This window comes from Vidua chalybeata, chromosome 21, assembly GCF_026979565.1.
Source record: "Vidua chalybeata isolate OUT-0048 chromosome 21, bVidCha1 merged haplotype, whole genome shotgun sequence".
Lineage (NCBI taxonomy): Eukaryota > Metazoa > Chordata > Aves > Passeriformes > Viduidae > Vidua > Vidua chalybeata.
Genome location: NC_071550.1, coordinates 5,127,574 through 5,143,723, shown reverse-complemented (window position 1 = coordinate 5,143,723; position 16,150 = coordinate 5,127,574). Strand labels below are relative to the sequence as shown.

Below are 16,150 nucleotides of genomic sequence, written 5' to 3'. Positions count from 1 at the left end.
GTTCTACTACATTACCCTCAATTCATTCATTCAAGCACAAACTCAGATCTTCACTCAGAATGAATCTGATGGCTTCTTTATTCTTCCTCTGCAGCCTGTCCTTAGGCACCCTAAGACACAATCAGTAGCTTGCTTAAAACCCTTTGGACTCACTGCTGCAGAAGTATTGTGGTTCACATTTAACCATGTGTGCAGCCTGATGTGAACACAGGCTATAAAGGGTTGCTGGACTTTACAGATGCAGCAATGCCCAGCTGCCTCCTGCCCCAACAATGCCAGTGATGCTCTCCCTCATCCCCAGCTGCACACACACAGGAGCTGAACAGAGAAAGATTGTGAGGATTCCAAAGGCTGTCGTCATCTGTCACGACACTTCAATGTCACCTTCCTTGTGTGTTATGGATCCCTTTATATCTAATTTAAGGAAAAGGGATAATTTATCCTACCATCTCTCAGGGTGGCAGATTGCATGTAAAATTTGCTAAGAATGACCAAAAAAAAATCAGCAAAAATTATAAGTCAGGGTCACAGAATTGAGGTGACGTGCAATATATTTTTGTCACAGGATTATGGGCTACTCCAGAGCCTTGCCAGTGACCCTTACCTGGAAGATGTTTGGTATGTGTGTGTAGTAATGCTCATGCTGCTCACTGTTGAACTTCTGTAGGGTGGAAGAATATTCAGCTTTGCTGTCCTCTGCCATCTGATGTCTTAGCTGGGCTTGCTGTCTTGCCTGAAAGAAATTTATAATTTAGGCTACATGGAAAGCAATTGCATTGTGGTACTCCTCATCTTACTATCCAGGAACATTATGAGACTCTGAACAGCAGCTTTTGATTTACACCTCTTCTGTGAAACATTCCAGCTGCAGTGTGGACAATGCTGCTGTTCCTTTCTGGGGTTACAATGTGCTATTTCGTGAACCATTTTGCATTCCATGAACAACCTCTGTTTGAACTCCATGTCAAAACACCAAAACAAGTTGGCCCCTCCACCTGCCCATGGGACAGGCACCTTCCCAGCACATTCATGGACTCAATTCTTGCTCCCCTTGTACCCTGGTGGATGTCACCTGATGCTTTCCTCTGATGAGCTGCTTCCCTGTTGGTGAGCAGTGTTTTCTGGGGAAAGGGAAGTGAGAAAAAACCCAACAGTTTTGTCTCATTTTAGCCAACCTAATCATGACAAAACCTCTTAACTCTGTGTGCCCTGCAGAGCCCTTTCTCCACACTCCTCACACAGCCCTGGCATGAAGCACACAAGGAAAGAGGAGCCTGAGCAGCAGCTGAGATGCCTCCCTTCCTATTTTTACCCACACAGATGATTTGCTTTGCTACCCAACATAGCGGAGCACTGGGCAATTAATCTCACTTCTTTCCCTAGAATAATCTGTCCCCAAGTGACCCTTTCAGGTTTTCAGATTCCTCCCCTTACAGCTCTGTTCCCAAGGCCTTCTGTTATGTGTTTCACTGCCCAATATTCTTCCCTTATTGCCTCTCCCATCTGTCTGGTTCAGGTGCCTTTTCATTCCCTGCCTTTGGCCTTCACAGAGCAGCTCTTCCTTCTCTTCTCTTCCAAAATTCCCTATGCCTTCCCCACACTGAAGCTCCCCCTCCCTGGCTAGAACTCTGCTGCAGAATTTCTGAATAATTCCTTCAGACAAGGCAGAGAAATGCTGCTTTAAAAACCATGTTTCAGGGGACACAACACAACAAAGAATTTTAGCATATTTTAAGTGGGCTCCCATTAAAACCAGTTCAGAACGGGGTTATTCTTTGAACTGTTCCAAGCAGACAATAGTTTCCTGACAAGAAATCCATGGAATACCAAATCATGGAACGTTTTTGTAATCATAACTGGAAGGTAACAAATTCTGCCAGGAGGTTTCAAATCTCAATTTGTAAAGAAGTAGCCTTCCTGCACATTTGGAGAGTTTGCACATCTCACCTAATAATTTATTTCACCTCAATTCAGATATTGCTTCTGCAGTCGATTGTAGGAATTTCACAGATCCCCTTCACATTCTTTCTACAGAAATAATTCAAGCAAAATGAGGAGATACTGGGCACCAAGTGCATCGCAGGATATGAAACAGTAGCATCAAATGGAGAAGAATGTGACTATAACCAAATAAGCGAATCCAATAAAAGACATATATTCAACTTTGCTCGTTCCCAGGAGTTTTAACTGTCCACTAACTCCTGCAAAGGAGGAGTGCCTAATTCCAGAAAATTCACCTCCTGCAATCAAATTCCAAGAAGCCACATCAATCATTTCCCTGCCCAAGTGCTATAAAGTTTATTAAACTTTACCATCCCCACGCTCACATGCAGCTACATTAAATACAAGTGGAGAACAATATATCCTCGTGCCACAAATACAATTTTATCAGGAAAACAAAGTCAGCCATGGAAAGGCAGCAGCTGTAAGAGTGGTTCACACTCATCTCCCAACCCCTTCCTCACATCCCAGCTGCTGCAGATCAATATCCATTTGTGAGGCCCATTCTCCTCATCTACCTAAGAGGAACCCATTGTCTGAGCTGACTTTACACCAGCCCCACTCCCACTCATACAGCTGTCTCTCCCTTTCTTTTTTTAAAAATAATTTTAAATAATGCAACTCAGGAATTTGTCCCTTGACTCTATTGTTGAAGCAGAAAAACAAGAAATCCATTATTACACATTTCCAGGCAGACCCAGCAAGCATTAAAGCATCAGAGTTCATTTTCATGAGCAAACTCATTGGCTGGATATGACAAAGTAACTCTGAGCTAAATGTATACAAGAGTAGACACTCAGTTTCCAAAATTATCTTAACTGGCCCCAAAGAAGAGGGGGCAGCAGATGAGTAAATAAAATTGGGTGCATTCCAAAACCAGAACTTTTTGTATAAGAGCCCTAGTGATGCTTTGTTTCTCTTGGCCATTTAATGCATTTGGCAAGCTTCAAACTGTTTAAATATCTTTCCAATGAGGTATTTGGATCTGAAAATAAATATATTTTTTTTAAATCTAGAATTTTTCATTACTTCATTTCAGTATGTCACTTCCTCTAACATCATCACATCCAATATTAACAGAATTGTACCTTCTAGTGAGACTCCTGCACTCTGTTGAAGCACAGAGTGATAAGAACGAGTCAATGATGGTAAGTTTCACATTCAGAGTAATGGATGCAGTAGCCCAGAACTGCAGAGAGTCACAGAAGCTATTTCAGGAGTAATTTATAGCTGGGCTTCACAGAAAATGAAGTTTTGCTTCTTTGCTGCTCACTTGTGCATGCAAACGGCTTCAGAGAAGGTTTTTTGGGGGCTTCTTACAGTTAATGCTAAAAGATTTGCTCTGAACAGGATTTCCAGGAGGAAAGGCTTTGGAATAATTGGGGTCTGGAAAACCAGACGATGACTTCAGATAGAGAACAATACTGGGATGCAGCTTTCAGTCAACACATTCTCTCCTTTAACTGGGCGGGGATGAGTGAGCAGGAGCTCAGTTTCCAGCCCCATATGTGAAACACAATCCACCTCTACAGCCTGACAGATTGCTCAGTTGTAAGAGATGTCAGGGCCAGGGACTCTGTATGCAGCAAAAACTCCCCTCTTCAAAGGGAAAAAGAATGAGGTCACCTTTCAGCACTGTAGAAAAGCAAAAAGGGTATGAACACCTGAGGGGTTTGTGGGGAGAACAGCAGTATTCTGCTTCCAAACGCCTGGCACTGCAAAAGATGCACAGATCCCACACATCTCCCACCCCAAACATACTTTTGTAACAGTTTTTTGCCCCAAAATAAATGTGCACAGTGGATATAGGCATTGCTTCCTCCCTGAAGTCTGGGTTTGTTAAGGCAGCTCTTGTCTGAACTCATGTGGCAGCACCAAAACCAAAAGGTCACAAATGTCAATGCTGGTCTCATCCAGAAAAGTGCTCCCCAAAATGAACGACAGCCCAGGGCCTGCAGCACCTCCAGCCTTGCAGGGAGCAGACAGGTAAGCCTTGGGCTCCCCCTGCACCTGCAATCAGACCTGAGCAGCCACACCAGGGGAGTGTTTCTGCAGTTCTGAGAGAACACTCGAGGGAAAGGAGAGCAGCTCTGATAGACTGAGCCAGGTAACAGCTCACCTGCAGCAGGTAAGGCTTATTCTAGGTGACCTCCTCTCTCAGAATCTATGCAGAAGTGCCATTAAATAGAACCCAGCCCAATCTTTTTCCCTTTGTTTAGACAGCCTTGCTGCTTGATGGGCAAGAATGCACAACAGTAGCTAACTGCAGAGTAGATTAACTTGCAAAGTGCTGATTTCTGTGGCTGTCTTCAGTACTTTAAAAATAGTCTTTAAAAAAATCAGGCCTCAGCAGCACACACTTAGGTGAAAATCCCAAAATTCAATGGCCATATGAGCTGTCAGCAAACACTGTGGCATCTATTTCTTAAGGTAGTGGGAAGAGCACAAACATTGTTCTCTCAAAATTATTTTAACTACATTTCCTGCAGATTTTCTTAACAACTGAGTTACAGAAACCAGACTGCCAAATAACACGAGTTAGTTCAGATAGATGAGTCTACCAGGAGCTCAGAGATGCCAGGGTAGGACACTGATGCACTGAAATCTGACTTAAGTATTTATGGGAGTATTTCTTTCCCTTTTAAAATAAGAAGTTAGAAGAAAGTTAACCCTGTAAACCTTTGAAACTCATGTTAGAGAGATATATTTAGTGTGAGCCTTCTTATCACCTGCTTGAAACCACCTGCAGTTCATCAATAAGATGCAACTTCAGCAATCAGTGCACAGCAGAATGAGACCAAAGAATGACAGACAAGGGAACTTATCCATAATCCTTGCAAACATGCAGCACTGGTAGAGCTTTATATAGTGGTCTGAATTAAATCAGTCCTAATACTTTATGCCTTTGAACAAGAAAATTGAACAGAGAAAGAGAATTTGGACACTTTATGATGGGCACTGTCAACCCTGAAAGTGTAAGAAAACTTTTGCAAACTGCTACACTTTACATGAAGGCTCTGAGAGAATTAAATACTTTTATTTATATTGTTCCATTTACCTTCTCCCCCAGGCCTCCTTTGATAGGAAATGCAACTTGTGATGAAGTGTAGGAGAAATTTTTAAAAACCAAGTATATCTTCTGCCATTTTGGTCTCCAATACAGAAAAGAATGAGGATATTTTGCTGAGAACAATTTTCTGAGACACATTCCAGAAACAGCAGAAGGGTCAATAGACACACTGTCTTCTGGGTTTACACAGACAAAAAATGCAGCTCCTCAGGGCTGTTATGGTGGGAGTGATATGAATAACTGAAAAGGGCAGAAAAAAACTTTGGCTGTTATTCAGCTGGTCCACACTAAGTGGAACAGTTCAACTCCTCAGCAGTTGCTCTTGTCCAGAATGGCAGAGTTTCCAGTCAAAACTTTGGTGTCACTTTGTTTCTTCTTTCTTTTCTCCCATTCTGCACCCCCTCTTTTCTTTCAAACTCAGACAGCATGTGAGATGCATTCACTGCCAGGCCACTGCCTGCCCAAACAGATCTGTCTTTGGCAAATCCAAGATCAGACTAAATTGCAAACACAAAAAAAAAAAAAAAAAGAAAAAAAAAAAGTCCCTGCCCCCTCCCCTCAACTACCCAATCCCTTTAAAATAGCTTAATGATAAAGGCAGACTCAGAAACACTTCCCCAGTTGCAGGAATGCTTTCTATTGCTCACAGATTTTTCAGCTCCAGGCTCTGCCCTCCCTCCACGGCTGCCCTGCGAGCAGCGGGCACCCGGAGCAGCAGCACTGGCAGCGTGGGCAGGGTCATTATTAACAGTGGGCATCCTGCCACAGACTCCACAACAGAGCCAAGGCTCCAGGCTTGGATTTACATAGCCTCCAAATCAAGCTCCACTCTTTACTATTTTACAGTAACCAGTTGGGTCTCTTTGAACTGGCAAGAAGAGAAAGGATTTGAAATTTGCTTTCCCAAAAGAAAAAAGAGCAAAAAGCAGAATGGGGGTGCAAAATAACAGCAGGGAAAGAAACAAAAAGAAAAAATCCTTTCTTTTAACATTTGAAGAGGTGGAGGAAAAATCTGAGACTCTGTGGATCCCTGAAATCCTTTGGCTGAATATAATATACAAATGAGCAAACCACTGACAGAGGATGGAAAATCTTCCTCACCACATCTCAGGAATTGTTATCTAGTGCAGTCTCACTGCACACAATTCTGCCAGAATTCAGAAACTCACACTAAACAAAAGATCTCTCCAAACAACACAGTCCTGCTTAAGCTCTAACAACAGAGATGGACTAAATTAATTAAGAAGAACAGCAGAACAGCACCTCTCAGCACACTGCTCCAAGGCCCTGGGGAATAACTGTGCCTCAGACCCAAAAATTTGTCTCCTTGCACTGCCATTCTCATGTCATGAATACTAAATAACCAAACTCTCTGGATGACTGAACTGTGAATCCCTGCAAACACCCAGGAGTTTTCCACACAGCTCGGAGAAATGCAGTTCCATGAGGATATCTGGCAAGTCTAATTCATTATAAAAGAAGGATAATCCCTGTGGATGCAAGGTTATGTGGGTTTGATGGAGGAGATAACAAGAAAAGATGTATTTGGAGCACTGGCTGACAATGTTTAAATGATTTCTGGAGGTCTGTTTAGTTGTACTACATAAGCAATTAAACTCTGCCATGTATAAATCTGGGTATTGAATATAAATAATGGAAATTATTTCTTGAATATAAATAATGGAAATTTCAGGACTGGGTAATAGATTCTTAGCTCATACTTGGAATACTGGGCACGGTTCTACTCCTCTCTCTCCAAGAAAGAATTTACAAACACAGCCAACACAGAAGGGACAGTCAGGGTTGAAAAAGTTACCAGGACAACTTTTGTAGCCTTGAAGATCAGTTTTAAGGGTAAAATACACAGCTTTGTCTCTCAGGAAGGTGAATTAGTCTGAGTGACCAGGATGATGCTGAGCTGCAGCAACAAAGGCTTTCCCATTAGAGATAAAATCATTGGCCCCTCTACTCAGCATTTGTCAGGCCACGCCTGGAGTATTGTGTTCAGTGGTCCCCACTGTACAAAAAGGAATACCTGGACAGACTGGAGGAGGTCCAGAAAGGCCACAAAGATGATCCAGCACAGGGAAGCTGTCATGTGAAGAAAGGCTGAGAGACCTGGAGAATGAAGGCTTAGGGTACTTTGTCCCTGTGTCCCAGGGTTTGAAGGGTGACTACAGAGAAGATGGACACTGTACAAGAAGTCACGTGAAAAGACAAAGGGCAATGGGTACAAGTCACCCCTGAGGAGATCCCAATTGGGCACCAGGGGACAATTTTTCACAGTAAGAACAATGAGCCATTGGAATAATCTCCCCAAGGAAATGGTGGAATCCCCAACATGGGGCACAATTCAGCTGAAAAGGGTTCTGGGCCATCTTGTCTAGACTGTGTTTTTGCCAAGGAACAGTGGGCCAGACAATCCTTCAATTCCCTTCCAACCTGGTATTCTATGATTCACTGAAACTGAACAGCTTACAAACGACTTCAGCTAAATTCTGAGGCCTTCTCACGCAGGTGAAAAGATTTATTCCAATGTTTTGACAGAAAAAGAATGACTATAAAGAAGCTTTCCAACTGTACAGCATGAAATAATTGCTTTGCATTAGCTTAGAACACCAGTTCTATTGCACTGGTGATTCAAACTGCAGTCGTTTAATTCAGAAGATATTCTTAAGCCTCCCCTTCACACTCCTTTTCCCTCTCTCCAGCAATCACCTCCCAAAAGAGTGGTATTGTTACAAAACTCAGTCAAATTGCCACGTAGAGCATTGCTGCAGGGGAGCACTGCTAAAAGGAAATTTAAGTTCAGTTGGATTTCCTTGCCTTACACTAAAACTGGCTCTTTGATCTCCTATCACCAAGCACAGGGTGTGTATAGGGTACATATGGAGATTTATTAAGTTCCCCAGACACTCCTGCTGGAGTCATTAACTCTCTATTGAGTAGAAATCGACCCTCTTAAATTAGTCATGATTCCAAAAGGGAAACAGCTGCTCTGCACAGAGAGGCAGGGATGGCAGGTTGTAAACAAGGTTTACTCTTCCAGAAATGCAAATTGCTCTCCTGAGGGACTCCCTGAGTTCACACACTGCATCATCCTTCAGGAAGGAAGCAGCTCAGGAAGGAGACAGGGGTCTGCATAACCCAGAGAAATAACATTAAATCACATTACCCAGCATTTGAATTGATGAGAAATCTGACACACATCACAAGCAAAGACACAGAAATGTAGCCAGTTCCATTTGTGGAGCAAAAAACGAAGCAGCTGCGTACTCAACATACAAAAAACTCACCACCACACAGGGAAAATCTTTTGCAGTGTCAAATTCTCCAACAAGAAATGCACAGGTCAGGCCCTCCTCACCTGCATATTTCACCTTGATGCTGCTGCTGTATCTCTACAAATTCACAGCAAAGAATGGGAAAAGCAAAGCCTCTGGGACCACTCAGTGCAGAGTTAATAACACAAGCACTGTAAGTCTTCTTCACCTTGCAAAAGCACCTTTGCATGGCACTGCATTTCCTACAGTGCTGGTACACTCATGGAGCCAGTGGGTGCCTTGATGTGGACAGGAGAGGGAAGGGATACAAACTCCACCATCACAGAGCAGATGACTTGGCATCTCCTGAAAAATTAGGTCTATTAAATAGTTACAGTCTGCAGAAGGCAGATACCCACAGCCTGGGGTCAGGGTGAAGTTCACTGCTGAAAGACTTTGCTGACTAAACCTCAGGGGGATGTGGCAACAGCAGAGCCCTGAGCTGGAGCTCCTCCAGTTTAGTCTGGGGGTGTCAGTGACTGCATCTGGCTTCACTGTGACCTGACTGCTGAAACACCCACCTGAGATGTCTCCAGAGCCCAGAACAGCTTCTTACACCCCTCATGGTAAGGATGTGTGATTTCCCAGTGGAGGGATTTGTGTCCCAGAGCACGGCAGCCCAGAGGCTGGAAATGCAGTTCCCACCTGAGAGCACTGCTGAGCACACAGGAAGATCAGCTAATCCCAGGTTCCAATTAGCAGGATTTCTACACCTACATTCTGTCAGACTTTGCCTGTGATTCACCTACCCCAAGCCATGCTGAAGTGTGTCTCCTGAGGGTAAGGAGGGGGACAGACTCTGTGCTTTGTGCAGAAATTCAGCACCCAGGTAACGTGGCACGAGAAAAGAGAAAATGAAACTTCAAACATGAAACCTCAGTATCTCCCCACAGTTATATTTACAGACTAGAAAACTACTATCATGGTGATATTCTATTTTAAGGCTTCATGCAAATCTGAAGCTATTCTGGGTCTCCAAAACATCTTGGATATTGCAGACATAACCTGAAACCTGCAGAGCATAAGGGAAAGTTCAGAGAGATTTCAGTAAACTGGAGATCACTCCCAGTTCCCTCCAAAAAGTGGTTTCTCCACTTCAAAACCAAAGGCAAATACATCTAAAATTCCTAAGTATCTCAGATTATTGCCTAAGGTCAACATTTGACCATGTTTCTCTTCAGCCAAAGGACAGACCCTGCCTGACACCAAGTACTTCAAACCACTCTCCCCACCACAAATGCTGAGCAAATCAAGAGGCAAATCCTTCCCATGCTTGGCCTCAGCCACTTCCTATTTAAAATCAGACTCTGAAATGCCTACCTGGAAAAGAAACCCTTAGAAAAGCCAGTTGATTTTTTAATTTTATTACAAGAAGTCTGCAAAGGCACCACTGGCTACCACATTATCCCATAAAGATGTCAGCTTTTTAGTGATTGCAGCTCTGAAGAGAAGGCAGAAACAATAGAGCTCTGCCTTATATGTACAGTGGCTCCGTGCTGGCGACAGAGACCATTTCCCCAAATGGTCAAAAAATTGAAGCAGCTCCTCTGTGGTTTTTGAAAGAGAAGTGCTTTAAAGCACACAACCCACTGTGATCCAAGTGAAATAAAGCTTTCAGTGATACCTACAAGGCTTCCTGGAAGCAGCATCAGCAAGTTGCAGCATTTATTTAGTTTATAAGGATATTTTCACAGACTGTGAGCTTCCTGCCCTGACTTTGCTACACTGCATTTTGTGTTGACACAAACATCTCTGCAAGCTTTGGCTGCTGGGGGTTTAGAGACTCAAAGAAAAGAGGGAAGGAAGCTCAGGTGTCCTGCTCCACTCTCCCTCTGTTCCTGCACACTGTGATCATTGCAGAGACTGAGCACAGCTTCTGCTCCATGTTCCTACTAACAAAAAAGGAGCTGAGAGGAAACAAAGCCAAACACTCCTCCCTCCAAGATCAGCTATCAGGCTGCTGCCTGGCAAGGTGATGGAGCCCATGCTGGCCACAGAAGGGGCAGAGAAGGGACATGCCCCCCACATACCTGGTCCTACAGAAGGAATGTGGACCTGGGTACATGATGCCCAGGCTCCACATCCAGCCCTGCCTTTAGGCCCTTTGCCAAGCAGTCCTGGAGAAATAAGGAGGAAAGTGACTCTTATTCTGCTTCTCTGCCACTTTTCTGGTTACTTAATGCTCCCAAATTGTAATACCTTGGGTAAGGGATAAGTGCTGGTAGATGGCAGCTCTGGCACAGAATTTCCTGCTGCAGTTGTCAAAGGCTACAAAGCTTTGAAAGATGAAGAGATGTGAGCATTTCAGAACCTCACACAGCTTAGCATTAGGAAATTGCAGCTGTATTCTCTTCTGACTGTGCCATTGTGATCACTGTAGAATTTTAATTTCATTAATGCCATCCACTCTATCATGTGTGATGCAAAAAATAGCTCCTGTGTCTGCTCATATTGGCAGGTACAAGCTGAAGCAGCCAAGGTATCAATCTCAAGCCAAAGAAATGAGGGCAACCAGCCCCACTGCTTGAGGAGCACCTTGTTCTGCCAAAGATAAGAGCTCTGACACAGCCAAACTGCCCATTCTCCTGGCCAGGTGGATTTCTGGGAGCTTCTGGGGGTAGGAGTGCAGCAGCCAAGCCATAAGGGGCAAGAGAAATCAGAAGTGCTGCAGTAGAAGGAGGAGGTTGAAGTCATCCTATTGCTTCATTTGGAGCTGAGCAGCTCCTGCATCCCCCTGGAGCGAGCTGGGGAGAGCAGCAGTGCTGGTGGAACAATATCCCATTTTGCACTGGGAGTTATGCAAGAGCCTCCCAGTCACACGGGCAGAGGGGAGCAAAGAAAGGGCATTATTCACAGCCTGACATGGATGAACCCAGTTTAACACATGCACTTGGAAAACACTGTTCTCTCTGTTCAGTAATATTATTTCACATTCCACTCATTTTGATAACCTTTTCCTTCTCCCATCTACTCTGTTGACTGCCTGGAAAGTGGAGTAATGCCTTCTCCTGAGAGCTGCCAACTTGCATAACTAACAGATTTTTCTTTCAAGATACCACTGAGCCTCATTTTGCAATAAATAATTTACAAATTCACACAATAAAAAGCTAGAGGAATTTAAAAGGGAAGCCTCTCTGCTTCACTTGAAAGGGAAAGAGCACCAGGGTAGGAAATTGCTTCCCAGAATTTACCTAACACTTTTAGATGGATCTATCACCAATAGGCCACGTTTTACTCTGACCAGAAAAGGCCAGCCTTGGAAAGGGATGTAGAAATCAGGAGTTTCAGTCCCCTATTTCTAACAGTAAGTCATGTCTTTGTATCCCTTTGACATGACCTCAGCTTTGGAAAAAAAATCTAGGGCAAGCCCTAATTTTATCTATGAAAGAAGTATTCTAAAATCACTTTATACAGATAAAGCAGAGATGATCCCTCTCTGTTAGAAAAACCCACATGTGGTGCTACATCTTTAACAATCTGTACATGCATTCATCTGTCAAGTGCCCTGGCAAATCCAGAAGGCAACAAAGGATCAAATCTACATGGTGAATTTGCAACTAAGAGCCAAGCAAATTACAAGACCACAGAGGTGTTTTGTCCTTTGATATGCAATAGCACTTGGGGGAAATTTTCTGAGCTTGTTTATGATTTACTGTCCTCATTTCCAAGAGCATCCTTGATGCTCTCTGCCACACAAAATCCTGATGGCTCAGCACACCAGAAACACAAGATCCCACAGATGTAAAGGGAAATTTATATTTCATATCTTCACAGGACTGAAGTAACTTAGAATAGAATGAAGCAGACCTCTTGAGAAGCAAAACCTACATTTTACAAGGAGACCTCAGACTAGAAAGATTTCTTACCTATAATTCACTTTCCTTTCCTGTCCATGCAACAAAACATTTGGCATATTTTAAGCTTCAGCTTTTACTTTTTCCTTTCTCTTTTGGTTGCCTTTTCTTTTTATTTTTTTTCCATCAAGAAATAAACATTTTCAAATGTTCTGGCTATTTTGTGCCTGTCTGACTCAAACTCAAGGAAGACAAAACTGTCCTTACACATTGTAATGTGGTGTTTCTGATCTACATTAGTGCATCTTCTGAGCAAATGTGTAACTCCAAACCCAGAAGCTATTTAAAACATTTTCTTCCTCTTCATTGCTTCCTTAATTTAGAGGTATTTGACTTGCACCAGTAAAATTTAAACTTTAAGCATCCTTCCACACATCCAATTTTGAATCAAACTAAAGAGAGAAAGTATTTCCAGACAGATGTGCTGAAACAGGACTGGATGTTTAAAATTAAGCATAAGTTCAAAAGCTTCACTGAGTGGGGATCATTGTAAAAAAGCCACAAATGATCCTGCAACCAGCCACCAACTGAGAAATGAAAATAAAAGCCTAGTGCCATCTGTGACAAGCATGGATTCCAGGATCCTGCATCACATGGAAAGCTGTCCTGCTCTAAACCTTCAACTATGAAAACAATTCTGGTAATACTTCATTGCATCCAATGACATTGGGAAATCTTTGAAGCTGCTCAAAGGGCAGGAAGTTTGGTTCTACCTGGATCACAGAGGGAATGAAAATGTGTGGAAACTGCAAGCAGCCCTCAGGGAGCCCTCACAAGCCTGGCTGTCACAGAACCTGGGGTGTTAGTCAAAACTGAGCTTGCATCAACTCCTTTAGAGCCATAACAGCTCTGTTAAACTCAGATATCACCCACTAAAAGAAACTGACTGTATCTGTTTAGAGTTTTCATATAAATAAAGGTGTCTGCAGAGATCTCCCAGGTTTTAATTAACCAGCAGACTGACTCAAGTAAGGCATTAAGCCTCAGAGGGTTTATCCTACCAGGAGGATTGAGGAAGTAAACCTATCACATCAATGTTTACAAACAGCCTCCACCCTCCAAGCTCACCTTTTCAACATCTGCTTTTGTCACGTTGATGTCAGCATCCATTTTCTCAAAATACTGCTGTGCTCGATCAGCTTCTTTGCAATCACGTTCAAACCGCCTTTTACTCTGACAAGAAAAACCAGAAACCTTCATTATGGGAAGCAAAAGATACCAGAATCTACCTAAAATTCATGCCTGCCACTAAAACAATCTGTTGCAACAACTGAAGGATTTTAGGGCTCTCTTGTTTACACTGGAATACATTTCCATATTAACAAACTTCAAGAACTGGAGTTACCAGAGGCACATTTTTGGTTCTATTATCCAGGCTGCTCATATGTCAGTATTTTTCCCTTTCAGCATCACTTCCACTCTTGTAGATGGAACCATTCTCTTCAACATTTAACCCCTTCATTTTTGTAAATGAATGAGGGAGTTACTAAGATTTATAAATTTGCAAGTAGAACTTTAGGTTATTTATAGCCCCTTTCTATCCTCTCCTGTACTTACAGCCTCACTTTGCATTCATCACATGAATGACAATTCCAATGTATATTTACTTTTGGGAAGCAGCACCTGACTCAGGAGATATTCCTGTTCAATTTATTCACACATTATGAAGCTGTTCAACTTGCAGTGGAATATCTGAACAGGACCCTTAGGGACTCTGCAGTTTCAGCAATGCTTAGCACACTTTTCAAGCCATATCAAATGAAATGCTGCTCATGGTAGACAAAGAGCCCACAGAAGCCAAATGTTCTGTTAAAACAGATTTTTTCAAGACTGCGAGTGTATTTAAGACAGCAGAGTTTTAAAAGTCACATTTCTACAACTTTTATCCATATACCTTTCTTTTTCCGAATAAAACGTTTAGAACCATCTCTTTGAAAATAATATATAAACAACTTAAATGTCACATCTGAGGAATTTGCCACTTACTGCTTCAAGTTGTTTCCAGCAAGTTTCAATGTGTTGTTGTGCCTTTCTGCCATCATGGAAGTACTGTTTAGAAAAAGAAAAGAGAAAGAAAACATTTTGAACAACAAAAGAACAAACAGTCAAGTATGCTCAAGAAAAAGCCCAACCAGAAATCATTCTGACAGCTGTGTTCTGCAAGGCTGGTGAATTGAGCAGGTGTGTGATGACTATCTAATGTCTCAGCAGGCTGCAGATGGATATTTGCATCAATTATAGTGGTTAGTTCGACTAAGGCTAATTAATCCCTTTAGCAATTCTACCTTGTATTGTTCCCTGTATCTCATAATTATTGGTTTCCAGTATCATGAGATCTGAGGCACTTTTATCTGATGAGTATTTCTTTGGTGACAGACTGAATTAAAATTTCTCTCTACATGAATTTACCAAGATGCATTTGATTGGCACATTTTAACAACTGATGTTTGTCCTGATTTTCATTCAGACTCAACAAAAAAAACCCTCTTCTTCCTAGTTACTAGCTGTGTGTCAAAGCCAGCTGCTCCTTCCTCTCAAGAGGTTTTTGGTGCCATGGGTCCCTCCAGAATCCCTCCTCTGCCACACGCTGGGGGTGTGTGTGTTCACAGAGTGAGGTGCAACACGAGTTTTAAATTGAGATGTCAGCTAAACAAGGAACTCCCCTCCTGATGTGCTTTTTGCAACAAGAATCTTAATTGCAGTGGGTTTAAGTAACAGTTCTTAGCCCTTACACAATGCTCTTTATCTAAGAATTTAATCTGTACTACAGTTTGACCCTCTGCAGAATCACAGAATGGCTTGGGTGGGAAGGGACCTCAAAGAACACTTTGTTCCAACCCCCTGCCATGGGCAGGGACACCTTCCACTGTCCCAGGGTGCTCCAAGCCCTGTCCAACCTGGCCTTGGGCACTTCCAGGGATGGGGCAGCCACAGCTGCTCTGGGCAAGCTGTTCTCCATATGCCTGGCTTTCCCTCAAGAGAAGCAATTCATTCCAGATCGTTGTATAAATCAGTGACCCAGCTCTGGACTGGCATGTGAATGCAGACCCAGCTGACTGCTACAACAGGTTATTCCCCTCCACACACCCCCTGTAAAATAAATAATGAAACAAACTGAAACAGGAAGAGAGAGGACTTGCTTTTGTATTATTTACTGGCAATTAGTTTAACTCAAATACAGGAATGGTGTCACAAAGTAAACTTGAAAAACAAAGGCCAGATAATCCCACTAGAATTCATGTGCTCTCACGCCCAAGTGTAATCAGATTTTAGATAAATCTTAAGGAACGTGATACCTACAGTTTGTTGGGTTAAAAAAAACCTCACACTCCAGATCATTAACCTGCCACAAAATGCCACAGTTAGAAAAATATGCCTGCAAGCATTTCACAATTGGCAGCTCCTTGGTTGCCTGCATCTTCCACTACAGCAACTGGTATTTTCCTGTGTCAGGGGAGCGAGGGACATTTCAGAGCTGCCACTCTGGCTCCATCAGACATGACAGCAAAAAGCCCCAAAACTGCAATTCTCTATCATACTGTGTCCAATAGGCTCATTTAGCCTTAAAAATCACAGTAATGTTCAACATGTCTGCAAGAACAGAACAACACCAGGGCTACCCTGGGTGCTCTGGATGCTATCTGTAGTGCCAAACACTGTCTGCTAAGGAGGGATGCTCACCTAGAACTGAGCACAGGGACATTCTACAGCTTTATGTCTCTGGATGGTGCTTATTTCCACATGAGAATTCTTAAAGCAGACAAGGGAGGCCCAGTGGCAATGTTTGCCATCCTGGCACATGCCATGCTCAGCTTTGGCTCTGCTCCTGCCCTCCAAGGAGGGAGCACGTGTGGCCACTGGGCCATGGAAGGGGGAGCAGTGACAGCCTGGCACTGCTGGGA

The 16,150-nt window shown here is 43.0% G+C and overlaps 1 protein-coding gene across 9 annotated transcripts in view; it reads right to left on the bottom strand.

The window, feature by feature from the left end:
- FNBP1 (formin binding protein 1) overlaps nt 1–16,150 on the bottom strand; it is an 89,598-nt gene that overhangs the window by 26,163 nt on the left and 47,285 nt on the right. For all 9 annotated transcript variants that reach the window (XM_053961972.1, XM_053961973.1, XM_053961981.1 and 6 more), the window contains 3 exons: nt 14,235–14,297; nt 13,317–13,421; nt 605–733 (listed from right to left, as the gene is read on the bottom strand). In XM_053961972.1, the coding sequence (XP_053817947.1) occupies nt 605–733; nt 13,317–13,421; nt 14,235–14,297 (297 nt within the window). The remainder of the gene's footprint in view (nt 1–604; nt 734–13,316; nt 13,422–14,234; nt 14,298–16,150) is intronic.